The following is a 14,635-nucleotide window of genomic DNA, read 5'->3' on the forward strand; positions in this document are numbered from 1 at the left end:
ACCAACAGCTTCCTGATTTTTCATCTCTGGCTGTCCTGTTGCTCTGTTGACAAGAAATCCAGAATTCGTGGATATGATGTCACTTGTACTTATACTTTACAGAATGGGAACATGTTTTTCAAGGTTGCACTTAACACGTTTTGTCTTTCCTGACTTTCATTTGAGTCTTCCGCTGTCTAACAGTCAACATTTCATAAATATTCCTCCTCTTGGCTCATTCCTAATCATTTTCCTACATTCAAACTATAAATGTTACCCTAAATGATTTCTTCTCATTCTTAAAATTTCCCTCATACCTACAGGTAGCGTGTAATTTCCCTCACCTGCTCTTAACAGAATGGTTTCAGGACTTTTCATTTCAATTTTACATTCATTCTTTCCGTCCTAGTGTTCTGCCTGTGTCACCGTAACTTCCTGTGTTAATAAGCTCCCAAGATTTTATACGGCCGGTGCTCAGAACCTCTTTCTCTTTTTCTTCCCCATCACACAGGAGGGGAGGATCCCCCCCCCCCCCAGGGACTGTCGCTCACCTTGACGTTGACACTCGTGGGGGCGGGAAGCTGTCCTGCTTTTCTCCCCCACCCCTCTTAGAGTGACAGATTTAAGAGTTGGAGTCACAAAGACCAGCCTCCAAGGTCCCAGGGCATGTTTATTTTTCTCTTCAAACACTCTTGCCTTTGATTTCAGACCTGGAGGAGATGTGATGAGGCTGTTGCTTTCCCAGTCATAAACAAGTAGAACATTTGCATGCTGTTTTCGAGGTGTTTTGCATTGAGTACCTTGTTAAATAGGCACCATCCACATAACAAGATTTATCACTTGACAGTTAAAAACGACACTCACATATGTTTGGCATTTGATGTAGAAGTGCGTGCTTGGGCCACGCTTGCCAGCCATGTTTTAATTCTTTAACTAAGACTGCAACTCTCTAGAACCATGATTGGCACAATAATTTCCAGCCCTTTTGATTTGTAGAGAACTGTGGAAAACCTGAATAAAAAGGTTGTTTTGTTAATAACGCATACTGAAGTGCAAATGAACCTTTAAATTGAAAAGGAAGGCATCCAAGGCAGTTCAACTCCATTCTCAATATTTCTCTCTAGAAACACTTGTAAGTGTTTTTATGGAAGAGAAAATGTCCTTGACTTAAAGTACAAAAATATAATGAAAATGATACAAAAAAATACTTTTCAAATAAATAGAATGCATGGAAACTGGAATTACGTCCCACATAGTTTGGGGTAGCACCTGTGGTAAATATGAAAAGGACATATTTAAGTTGTCTGCAGCACCCCTGCCTCCCGCACGCTGCCTCGATTCTCTCCTCAGAAACCAGTGTAACTGCACCTACTGTGTTTCCCCGAACGTAAGACCTCGCTGGACCATCAGCTCTAGTGCGTCTTTTGGAGCAAAAATTAATATAAGACCTGGTCTTATTTTAATATAAGACCAGGCATGATATAATATAATATAATATAATATAATACAATACAATACAGTATAATATAATATAATATAATATAATATAATACAATACAATATAATATAATACCGGGTCTTATGTACAGTATGATATGATATGCTATAATACTGGGTCTTATATTAATTTTTTCTCCAAAAGATGCATTAGAGCTGATGCTCCGACTAGGCCTTATTTTCGGAGAAACACGGTAACTAATCTCATTTGTGCAGCAACTGCATTTGCTTTTTCCCAGCATTTTTCTGCCCTTACTCACTGACTGTTGCAAAATTTGGTTTGCAGGCTAAGATTTTTCTGCAGACATTTGCGTTTTTTCCTCACAGAGCAGCGGGAATAAATCTGCACCCAGGGTGTGAGCTGGCTATAATATAAGCTGAAGCTATTGTTTGTCATTTTTACAAAGCTTTCCATGAGATTTTAGCAGGAACCCAGATTGCTCCTGGAAGGGTGCCTGTAGTCAGACAGCACCATACCCAGCTCTCTTGTTTGTAAGTCTGGCCTGGAGAGCCCTAGCCGCTGAGGTCTCCTGCCACATGCCCCTTCCCTCTCCATCAGCTATGCATTCAAGAATGCAAGTTAATTCTAGATTGGACTGTGCCAGCTGGAAGGAAGGAAGGAAGGAAGGAAGGCAGAGCCTCCCTAAGTCTGCTACTGGGGAAAATCACATAACACATCCCAAAGGGAAATGTAAATTATTTTTGAATTGCCCTTTCTTTAGGATAATCCGCACTGTTTTTCCCCTCATTAGTTAGGATAATTGTAAGTCAAATGCAAAAATTGATGCCTTGTCTAGAAAGCAATGTTTGCTTTGGCTGCTGAGTATAAACCGGACTGCAGGTCAGAGTGACACTTTGTGTCCCCTCCAGCCATTCAGACATGGAACTGTGTTGTCGCTTCTGAGTTTCTAGATAGACTATTGTCTTGGTTTCATAGAAGCCACGGTGTTGGTGGTGATGGCAGGAGCAGGGATAGGAATAGATATTAAATGTAGAGCCTAATCATCGTTGCATACCAGGAACTAGCCAGAACCATTTGAACACACATTAATTAGAGCAGGCATGTTGACCCCCTCCCTAACATAACTGTGCTCACTTCCACACCTCCAAGAGACCACAGCAAGTTCTTTTGCTGCCCTGGTCATTCTGGAAGTTGGTGATGGAGAACGGCCAGCAGCAAGCCTGCTTCCTTGGCTGTGGGTTCAGCCTCTATCAGTGGGAGCTGAGCTTCCAAAATCTGCAGGTGTGGATTCCTAGTGAGTCTTGAATCAATTAAAGCTCTGGATAAATCAGTAAGAAATCTCACTTGTGCCATTAGTTTTTTCGGACTCAATTTCAGGTCTTCCCTATAAATGTTTAGGGCGTCAGGTTCAGCCTGTCCTTCCAGCTTATTGTCTCTTTTGCTGCTTAGTTCTGCAGCCTCTCTATATGTATATATAGTGGGTTAGTTCGGCCCCAGAGGCTACATCCAACACAGATATGGTCAATCTGCTTCATCCCCACACAGGACATTGGAAAGGATGGTGGAGACAACCTTTCACAGTGGAAAGCACGGCTCCGCTTATAAATATTCATAAAGTGGCCTTACCTTCAAGGCATGGAGCCTCGCCTGAGCCAAGAATGAGCGTTCCTTATTCAGAGGAAGACAAACCAAACCTTTGATTCATTTAATTTGCTGATTGTACCGCCTATGGGAACACGGGCCTTGGTTCCACTGCAGGTGTTCTTTTGTTGTTGGGTTGTATCACACCCAACTTCTGCTGTTGTTATTCCATCTACCTGAAACACTGTTCCCTCCACGCTTTCCACACATACCTACTCCTCATCCTCAGGTCTCAGCGAACTTAGTCCCTCCCTTCCCCTCTCTTTATCTCTTTAAATTGTAGGACCCCGTTTATTGCTGTTGCTGTGCTTTTCACAGACTGCGCTTGATTTTTGTTAATTCTTTATTGTCACTCCTTCCCCTACCCCCTCCTACAACGTGAGCTTCGTGAGGGCAGTGCCTTGCATTTCTTATCCATCCCTTTATCCCCAGCACCTAGCACCCTACCTAGCACACAGACAGTTCCTGGGAGATATTTATGGGGTGAGTGAATGACAGACAAACAGTCTGGCCCATAGGAAGAGAGAGTTACAAGGAGAATTTATTGTCACCCTGATCTCAACAGTGCTTTTCTAACCTAAGTTGGGTCCAGTTAAGTTCCTGGTGCGAGAGTTCTCATTGTAGCATGTTTGGGGGACATTCTGTCTCCAGGAACTTGGCTGTGATGGCTTCGAGAGGTCCAGGAAATGCTTCCCTCTTGAGCAAGACTCAAGGAATGCCTCAGTCTCCCTCTTGGAGCAGAGACGACCGGGCCATGCTCAGAGGCTTCTGGGCCTATGTGTTTGGGGAAGGGCTTTTGTTTATAACCCCCAAAATGAAATTTTAATCAAACAGCCAGTTTCAAATGTTGCTCTGCCTATCAAAAGTTTTAAATACGATCTGTGTGTGTGTGTGTTTTTTAAACTGGACAGCCCAAATAGGTCGAAATCATGTGGAGGTAATTTAAGCCTCTCTGTGTGTACAGCTGATGGAATGAACCATCGTGGACATGAGCCGGCCACTCCCCCTATGGCTTTTTATTATTGTGTGGTTAGCTTCTCTCTGAGCTTGCAGTTCTCTGAATTCATGAGAAAATGTAGACTCCTCTGAAAACTGCAGACGCAGGAAAATTGTGCTCATGTGTTTGTTTTCATTATCTGGAATTGTGTATTTTCTAAATGATGATCCAAGGCCACTTGGATAGAGCCCCTCGTTGTTTATTTCACCCCTTCGCAGCCTAAAAGTGTCAATGTCTAAACCAGCGAGGCCCTTTCTTGAGTTTTTCAATGGGAAATTATTTTTCCATTTATAGAGCTCGAGTTTCTTCTGTGTCATTAGCTGAATCTGTTAACGGTGAATCGGGGAATTGTGGGGGTGGAAAAAAGAGCCTTCTGCTTCTTTCACACCTCAGTCAGGAGAAGGAGTAAGAGCCTCACACTTTGAGAAGGTGTCTCATTTTCTGTAGACCAGTGGATCCCACTGGGGCTAATGTTTTCTCCTTTATATGTCCGTAGTTATCACCATAAAACACACCTACAACATGCAGTTACAAAGCTTGACTTTTTTTCTTTCTTGTAACGTTGTAAAACTATGAGAAATTGCGCTTTTCATGGTGCTTTATTTTTTTCTTCATAAGATTTCTTTAGGGATCCCTAAATTCATGAATCAGCCCAGCTGGGCGGCGACGGGGAACTCTGCTATGATACAAACATTTTTCTTGTAAAAATCTGTTTGGAAGATCCTGGACTGACAAGGATTTGTTTTGTAAAAGATGTTTCCCTCAGGATTGTGTGACTAGAAAGCTGATTCAAAGCATGCCTGGGCCATTTTTGCTTTTGTCTGAAAGCACGGTTATAACACGCACGTTTTAAACGTCAAGCCTTGTGTGTAGTTAACTCATAAACCGGCAATATCAGTCAGAAGGACCAGGCCAGTTCAGCCCCCATTTCCTCCAACTGCATTTTATTGCAGAAACAGAAGGCTTTGTTTTTTGTTGTTAATGTTTGCTTTCTGAGACCACCCTCCATGAATTGCTCTTTTTCTCCTAAAAATGCCTTTGGGATTCTCCCAGTAATTCATGGAAGAGTGCGAATGTTTTTTGAGGAAACTTGATTAAAATGTAACCCACTTCTAAGGCTGCTGTTATGTGAGAGGCCATTCATATTTGTGCTGTCTGGGTCTTCTGCATCCCTACCCCTTGACATATAATTTCCACATTCGTCCCCACATTTCACTCCTACCAAATCCCTTTTCTCCAGTGGCATATTTTAGTCTTTTTTTTTTTTCCTTGACACTGTTTCTGTTCTCTTTTGTTCCTTTCTAATTTTCTTCCTAACACCTCTTTCTCGCCGGGCTCTGTTCCGTGTTTATCAGCCTGGCCATTCCCTGCTCTCCAGACCACCCGTCTTCCATTTGCTTCTGTCTAGATTTTTAAATGATCAGCCATATGAAATAAGCTTGCTGGCCTGGACTACTCAGTGTTCCCCCAGAAGGATTATGTAATTCCTGCTCAAATTATTCTCCACTTTTCTCAACTCACAAAACTGAACCATAAAGGCAAAGAGAACACACATGGGACACTGAATGTCATAATTTTCTGTAGTAATCTTCAGATGTGCTACATACAGCCCAAATGAACAGCCATTGACTGGCTTCTGTTCGAGAGAGAGCTTTGGTTTGCTCGTGGATGCGCCTTTCTGCACATGCTCATTCTGACCCTGCAGTGATCCAGCAGAAAAGCTAGATTCCTTGGAAGGATTTCCCAGATGGAACTGGAAACTGATCACTCACATTGAGAAGTTTCTACAGAGGTTGTTGGGGTTGGAGGTGAACTTCTAGATGGAAGGGAGGTGTGGGAGCCGGTGATGGTGAAGTTAAAGTCTCCCCTTAGTTACAGTGCTTGCGTGGGTCCAGAGATGTTGACAGTGTACTGAGAGCCCCAGGAGGCATTATGGGAAATTAAATCCATGTTTCCTTTTGGCAGCATAAACGGGAGACCCTCAAGATGACCAAGTACGTAGAACTGGTTATTGTAGCAGACAACCGAGAGGTAAGAGCTTGAAATTTCTCAGTACAGTTAGTTAAAAAAAAAAATAAAGAGACAGGAAAAAGAAAATGTTTAGCAAGTTATTTCTTGCTTTAATTAACTTCATTTTCTATAAGCCCTTAAAAGTGCTGTAAACAACCCATGGAAAAAGTGATTTTCTGATATTATAAAGTATAAAATGTTAAAAATGTTTCTGATATTACAAAATAATAGGCAAGGACTGCAGAAAAAACAGAGTGGCTCTGTAGCTAAGCTCTCCAGACAGGGAGAATTAGTTGAGGAACATGGCAGATGGCTTTAGAATGGATTCTAAAACGTTTTGGGGAAAAGTTTAGTTTAAAAAATGTCCGATATGTTCTCAGCCAAAATGAATGAGTGAATGAAAGCTGTAGAGACACAGCAGAAAACCCCTACCTTCTGAAGTAAGGCTTGATGTTATGCTAGTGTTTTCTTTCAATTAACTTTTAATTAGCATTTTTGAGATTATCTTCTCTGTATTCATTTCTTGCCGCTTCTCCATATTATGAATTAGGTGACATTTTCTCATAGACAACACATATAAATGAAACAGGCTTGACAATTTCTCAGAAAACTGTTCCTGTTCTGGAAGGTCAGATTAGAGGGGAAAGAGGGAATTTATTAACTTTTTATTCACTTTCCTCTGTATTGTTTGACTTGTTGCCATGAGCATCTATTGCTTTTACTATTTAATTTTAAAAAACAAATATAAAAGAAATTTCTGAGGAAGTTAAAATCAAGTTGATGATATGAAAAATGGTTTTGGATTCTTTTCTAGTTGTCTGTTTTCTCGTTGCCAAAACATGTCACTGCCTCTATCATTTATGAGGCTGGAAAAATCGCAGAAGTTACTGTCTTATGAGCATTTGGCTTGGGCGAATTTCAGGGAGTTTGAGAAAGTCCCTGGATGGGGAAATTACTGGACAGGGTGGGAGCTCATTTCAGCGTAAACCAGGGAGGGCCTTGGGTGGTTTGCAAAGCCCAAGATCTCACATTTCCAGGGGCTGGGAAGATGAGGTTTGATTGATATTCTTGCTGTTATTAATGCTGACATTTAAAATTATTAAGTTTCAGAGGCAAGGAAAAGATCTGGAAAAAGTTAAGCAGCGATTAATAGAGATCGCTAATCACGTTGACAAGGTAAGTTCTTTTTTGGGCAATTAAATCCCTCAAATCACGTAAATGTTAGGAAATGAGGTGGAGGAGATGAAGCCCACCCCCTCTGACTGAGCGGGGAGGTGGGAATCTGCCTGTGGGCTCCGTCTTCTGAGCGCGGAATTCCCGGGGCCTGGAGCAGCTGCAGGAGGTGCCATCCCACACTGACCAGACTGCCGCTGCCTTAGGACACAGCTCCTCCGCTCCCTGCTGGCCAGACAAGAGTCCCAGCCTGAGGGGATCTTGGACCCCCAGTTCCATGCCGAACCCTGGTCGGGAGCCTGCGACCATTTTGAGAGCTTCCAAGCAGAGCTCTTCCCAGGTCTCCACTGCCCAATCCCACACCCCCTGCACACCTTCCCTGTCAGTCCAGATCTGTGCCAACATGGCCCTGAGGGTGGTCCCTCATTTATAAGGGGTACACGCTAGACACTGAAATTGACTGGGCCCAATCAGCGGGTGGAAAATCCCTCACCAAGAAAATCTCTCAGGAGGTGGGGAGCTCACCCTTGACCAAGGTGATGTCAGAGCTGGAAGAGACCCTGGGCGTCTGGTCTGACCCTGGGTGTCTGGTCTGACCGTGGGGGTATCTGCTCAGCAACACTCTTTCCACCACCTGTTCCCAAGGAGATGGTGGAACGGTCTACACCACCTGCCCTTCGGAAACACACCCTGTTGGGAAGCGAGAGCATCGAGCTGTTTGGTGCTGATGCTCTCAGCCAACAACAGGCTTCTCCCACTTTCTGCCTGGGTGTCTGGGAGGGGCCTGGACATCAGGACTCCCCAGGTGGTTCTCACCTGCAGCATGGCTGGCCCCCGCTGACCTAACGCAAACACAACTGTAATTCTCAGCAATTGCCTGTCTCCTGCCTGTGAAGACAAGTGAGAGGGAAGAGGGACCTGGCTCATTGCTAAGCCTTTCACAGCCAGGAGCTTCTGGAATGTTCACATTTTACACATAGCAGTTCGAGGATGCTTCGCGGTAGCTATGTTTTCAAACAATCATATTACGTGTGAATGGAGTTTTCAAAGACTTCAGAAAACTGAAGGCAAAGGCCCTTCCAGCAATTCAGCTCCATTCTACAAGGCCTTATGGGTGGCACCAAGCTCTGTGCATGGAAAATTCAGAATGCATCCGACAAGGTCTTGTTAGACCCTGGAAGTAAAAGGAAACCACGAACAATATTAAATAGAGTCTGGTCATTGCTGAAATCCATTTTAATAGCATGTGTTTGGTTTTTCATGTTTGTATTTCTCTACATCTTATTCTATATTATATCTTGCTTCAGTCTGCAAAACTCAAAATAAGCAAATGGGATTTGCTGATAACTTGCACTGGTAATTAAAAAGCAATATAGCGCAGCAAAGCCCTGAGGGGCTCGGTGGAGTTTGCCAGTCTGGCGGTGCTTGTGTTTTCAGTGATGAGAGAGCTGAATCGCTGAGCATACAAATGTGCCCCCCCCCCCCGCAGCTGACCCTGAAGACCCCGGTGGGGGCACCCTGGCTCCCTCCAATGAGCCCTGCATTCTAGCGAGTGTTCCAAATTTTAGTTTTGCAACTTTAGAAGCAAAATTTCACTCGACAGGTGTCTTGGTCCAAAAAAACAATGACTATCCCAGTGGCCACATCCTCATTTGCAAAAATCTTGGCTTTGCCTGGTCATTCTAAATGAATAACTGCTTGGCTGACTGCATTGGCTTGAAGGAAAGAAGGAGAAAGACATCCCAGACTGGAAGACTAAGAAGTGATTTAGTGACAAAGGTGACATTCTTAACCGTTCATGAAATTTCTCCTGTCACTACAACACAAAAAGCATGCCTGCCGTGTACTTATCCTTGTAGGCAAACCCTCCACACAGGAACTAAGAGACATTGCCCCAGGTCCTGCTTACATTGTGGGGGTGGGAGCAGTGGGGGGGGGGGCTGGGCCTGCCAAAAGAAGTGCTTGTCAGAGCTTTGCCTCTTTAACCTTTCACCTCCAATCTTCCCACTTCTTATTCATTAAGAAGTTAGCGCCAGCTGCAAATTCTTTAAGGCTGAGCCTCCGTGACCTACTTTTGAAAGGATTCTGCCATGCATTTAATTTCTCCAGGTTTTTTCCCTCTCGTGAGTCTTCTTCCCTCCTTTCCCAAGCCAGTTGCCTGAACCATGCAAGTCCCCGTGTTGGACCCCAGGAAACTGCTCTTTAGTTCTACCTGTTTTTTTCCCAGATCCACTTCTTCCAGAAAGCTTTCCTTGAGCCCTCGAGAACAGCATATTCTGAACTTCCGGTTTGCACCCTTTCTTGGCAGGTCACTCTACTGGAGGTCACTGAAATAATAACTAAGTGTCCCATGCCTTGAGCTTCCTGCTGACCTCTGAGCCAAGGGCAAGGGTGTCCCAATCCTTTCTCTTTGTGCCAGTGCCAAGCCTCGCACACAACAAGAGCCAAGAAAATATTTGTTGCTGCTGTATGAATGGGTGAATCAATTCAGCTGGTCTTGGACCATGTCCGCATACATTCTGAGATTCATAGACCAGGCACACAGCTGCCAAGCTCCAGCTGAGCTTCTCTCTGTGCCTGGGGTCACAGTGGGTCATCTTGGAAGAGCACTCGCACAAGGGTGGTGGCTATGTTAGTGGTTTAAAACCTGAGCGCCAGCATTCAAACCCCAGCCATGCCAGCCATGTCTTGACTGGTTACCTGGTCCCTCCATGTCTCAACGTCCTTGACTATAGAATGGGAATAATAACGGTTCTCAACTCATGGATTTATTGTGAAGACTAAGAGAGCTATGGCATGGAAAGCTCTTAGCCCTGTGCCTGGGATGCAGAAAATGCTAATAAGTGTTAGCTGTGGCTATTGCTAATAGGAAGAAACAAAGGAAACCCTGAGCTGTCCTGGGGAGATTTGCAGCAGGCAGTGAAGGGACTGTGTGTGATAACTTGGTGTGATTTCAGCATATATGACAGTTAATCAGTAGCATGGCTTTGCAGTGGAGGGACTTTATGTTATATACATCTACATATGAAATCCATTCTACGGCTGTGATTTGAGGGAGCCAATAGATGCAAATTTCAACCCATCGTTATTAGGAAAAGCTCTTTGATGAGTAAGCGCCAAAGCTCCTCTCAGAAACGATGACAATTAGTCCTTTATAGACCTTAACTACTACTTCCATACAACACTTGTCAGAGGCAAACAGTGTCCCCTTCACAGACGACAACCCTGAAGCCCACACTTGAGGGTGTCATTTAGCAAGTTTGTGTGGACATCAGCCCTGGATCTCTTGTCTGTGCTTTCTGATCACTGTTACCTTTGTGTGTAATAATGCTGAAAGTATAATCTCTTCATCAAAGGACAGCAACCAGACATGTGCGTTCAGAGGTCCAGAGGGGTCCAGGAATTCAGTTTTGCCTGGGAAGCCTCAGCTCGGGGTTTCCACGTAGATACCACAAGCCAAGCAATTCTTGATTGAAAACAAGCTGTTGGGTAGCATTTTGGTCATATAATTGTTTCATTAACTTATTAATGTAATGCCCATAATTTTTATCTGCTTGGAACCAAGTTGGACTGCCACAATCAGTTTATATTCTGTGATGTAGCTTGTGTTGCAGTCGTATTCTTCTGCTAACCTAATGCTCACCAGATGACTGGGGAGATGAGCAAGGGAAAAGATGAGCCTTCCTTCAATGGGTCAGAACCCAGGGTGAGATGCTCATCTTTGGGGAGGGAGTGTCCTGCACTTTAGCTCATTGCATTGGAATGGGACTTAATGATCCGACACAAAGCTTCTGTGACCTTCGTTACTTGTTGGCCCAGATGCATCTAGTAACTAAGAACAGGACCTGCTCTTATCTGGAGCTTGACTTTGGCTGCTATCACCAGCCACGTCGTTCTCCTTGGCTACCTGGATATCAGTAGATGAGGAACTTTTCCGCTGTGCACTGCCTCACACGTCACAGGTATTGAAAGGTTTGACAACCAGCCAGATGATCCCATGTTCTCGCCCCCGGGCCCTGAGCACAGAGCCACTTCCTGGTGAATGTGATGCACGTGGGGGCAGCAAGGTGGTTGGGAGCAATGGGTAGTTCTGCCCTCTCCCCTGACCACTCATCCAGCCCCAATAAGCTTGTCTGGGACAAAACCAGCCCTTCGTCCCATTCAAGAGTTGCCCTGCCTACCTTTGACTCAGGACGACCTGCTTGCAGAGAAAGGGCTATAAGTTAAAGTCATGTATATGTAAAGATGGGGGACAGGAAGGCAATGAGAAGACATGCTTTGAGTGGTGTACCTGAAGCTTCACTTCAGCCCCAGTAAAAGAGGGGCTTCTTTATAACAGAGCCTTCCCATGATGCCATTGGTGAGCCAGCTTCTGGCTGTGAGGAGAATGGTCATTACAGTTCCTGAAGAAGGGTTCTATTTATGCCTTTATTATTCCAAAAGCTATTGATTCGCTCGTTTAATTAAAACCTTCTAGACTGATGGTAGGTGACAGAATAAGATAGTGTCAGCCAAGGCTTAGTCTTTCTGAAATATTAATACAGGTTCATTTTCAGTAACTCATAGGTAGAACATTTGGCTTAAAATGAACAAAGCATTTGGCAGAGTGTCTGAAAACCCTCACTCACTCACTGTTTTTCCTGCAGTAGATATTAACTGGCAGCCTTTAACTATAATATCACTACGTGAGCTATAATCCACATCTATATGCACATTTGAAATCACCAATGAATAGTTTGAAATGTGAGCTTCCGTACAAATAAGAGCAGACATCTAAAGGCCAATAACTTCAGCATCTAATTGGTCAACAGAATTTGAGAACCCAGTTAACACATCATTTTGCATCAGGCACTGCAAATATTTCTTAAATTCTAATGCCACAGGAATAAGGGAGCACAGTGTTATTTTCCTCACCTATGTCCATAAAGCTCAAAACATGCAAATCTCTTCTGCTCTGCATTTTACGTTCTCATTAATGTGATCTCCAAAGGATGCCTGTCTTCATCAGTTTTACAGACCCCTGAATATCCGAATAGTGTTGGTGGGCGTGGAGGTATGGAATGACATCGACAAATGCTCTATAAGTCAGGACCCATTTACAACCCTCCATGAGTTTCTGGACTGGAGAAAGATGAAGCTTCTACCTCGCAAATCCCATGACAATGCACAGCTTATCAGGTAGGGCGTTCATTGTCTCTCCTTTGCTTAAAGGAACAGGGACCCACTCTCATCTTAGGTCCACCCACATGGTGCCTGGAAGGCGCACCGATTCATAAAAGGGGGTTTCTCAGCCCTCATCCGTGGGGCAGAGGCCATGCTGACCAGAATTTGGGGTCTGTTGCGAAAGTCTCCCTTTGGACACCCTGGGAAACCTATTCCTCTAGCTGATGTCTTATTTCTTGCTTCTGTCACTTGAACATTTTTCTTTATGCAGCATTTTCTCATCTTAGTCTTGATATAAAGTTGTGCAGAGCAGGCTACTTTTTAAAGCTCATTTTCTTTCATTATTAGTGAAAAATGTTTATGCAAGATCTGAAGACAGTACCCCAGGGTGATTACGGTCAGATATTTGGGGGAAAAAAATCTTTTCCCCTCCTTGTGTTTCACTGTTATTCTTTGATTTTCTAGATCAGAGAATGCCAGCAGTGTAGCACATTAACCTTCTGTTCTGTCTTTCAATTAATTTGTATCGAGCACCAATTGGGAACCAAATATGGTTTAGGAGCTTTGAACATAATGATGTTGAACACTGAGCCTCCTGCTGTCGGGGCCTCCATTCTAATGGGAAAAGACAACAATAAATAAGGACATTTCAGAGAGCGATGAGTGTGTGAATTAATAACTGAGGGAAAGCACAGCTATACCATAGCATGGTACAAAGGTGCGATGTTACCAATACCTTTATATTTAAAAGAAAAAAAATGCTTATCATCATCTAAATTAGTATGAAGTAGATTTTTCCCCGAGTAACACACTTTTTATTCAAATCCTTAAAACAGTTTATGCCATTACTCTTTTGTTCTCATGTAGCTCATATCATTGGATGAAAAGATTTAGAATCAGAAACACTTTTCTTTAGCAAATTGGATCTCATTGATCGAACATTTATGGAAAGCGAAAAACCAATACCATCCCGTCCTCACTTTAGAAAATGCCTGCATCTGAACTGAGGCTGGTGGCATTCCCTGAACATTTACTTTGGCCTTTTTCACACAGTTTTTCTTTTCTCCCGCCTTGAATATTTGTGGTTGCCTCATATTTTATGCATTGATTAATCCTGAACTACTAAAAGGAGAATCAGAGTGTTTTGTTTTGATTTTTTTTTCCCAAATGGGAGTCTATCCAACTTGAACATCTGGAAATAAATTAGCCTCTTACATAACATCATTTATATACATGTATAATCTATAGTCTAAATGTCTATGTGGATGTAAATGTAAAAGCTATAATCCCTACTATTGCACATAGAATGTAATGGAATGCAGGCACATATACATACACACATACATAGGTGAGGTTTTATATGCACGTACTCTCTCTTATCCAAGTGACCACTGCCAAAATACCTAACCTGTCAAATAATACATGTAAAATCTATGTATGTACGTGGCCAAGGTATCATGGGTAAGTCATTTGTTTCCCTTAAAGGAAATTCAGCAAATACCGTGTTTATTTATTTATTTATTTTTTTACTGCTCTGCATACATGTTTTATTTATTTTTTAAGATTTTTATTAAAAATACAGCTAACATACAATATTATATTAGTTTCAGGTTACACCACAGTAATTCAACATTTATGTATGTAGGAAGTGATCACCATGATAAGTCCCGCAACCATCTGACTGTGCTATCACAATATTACTGACTCTGTTCCCCATGCTGTATGTTACATCCCCCTGACTTACTTGTTTTATACCTGGAAATTTGGACCTTTTATTCCCTTTCACCTTCCCCCGCCTTTTTTTGATTTTTCAATTACAGTCGACATTCAATATTATTTTATATTATTTTCAGGTGTACATCATAGTGGTTACACATTTATATAATTCAAGAAGTGGTCCCCCTGACTGGTCTAGTACCCACCTGGCACTACACATAATTATTACCATATTATTGACTATATTGTCTATACTTTACATCCCCATGACTATTTTGTAACTACCAATTTTTACCTCTTAATCCCTTCACCTTTTTCACCCTGTCCCCAACCCCCTCCCAATCACCCCAAAAAATCTAGTACCCATCTGACACCATAATACTCATTACAATATTATTGACTATGTTCCTATGCTCTACCCTACATCCCCATGACTCCTATATAACAAACAATTTGTACTTCTTAATCCAGTGTTTACTTTTTAATGCATGAAGTTG

At 42.9% G+C, this 14,635-nt stretch overlaps 1 protein-coding gene across 1 annotated transcript in view; it reads left to right on the forward strand.

Moving 5' to 3' along the window:
• ADAM12 (ADAM metallopeptidase domain 12) overlaps positions 1-14,635 on the forward strand; it is a 324,013-nt gene that overhangs the window by 233,915 nt on the left and 75,463 nt on the right. The window contains exons 7-9 of the mRNA XM_074338816.1: positions 6,042-6,107; positions 7,191-7,262; positions 12,268-12,437. Coding sequence (XP_074194917.1) covers positions 6,042-6,107; positions 7,191-7,262; positions 12,268-12,437 — 308 coding nt within the window. The remainder of the gene's footprint in view (positions 1-6,041; positions 6,108-7,190; positions 7,263-12,267; positions 12,438-14,635) is intronic.

The sequence above is a fragment of the Rhinolophus sinicus genome, linkage group LG07, assembly GCF_036562045.2.
Source record: "Rhinolophus sinicus isolate RSC01 linkage group LG07, ASM3656204v1, whole genome shotgun sequence".
NCBI lineage: Eukaryota > Metazoa > Chordata > Mammalia > Chiroptera > Rhinolophidae > Rhinolophus > Rhinolophus sinicus.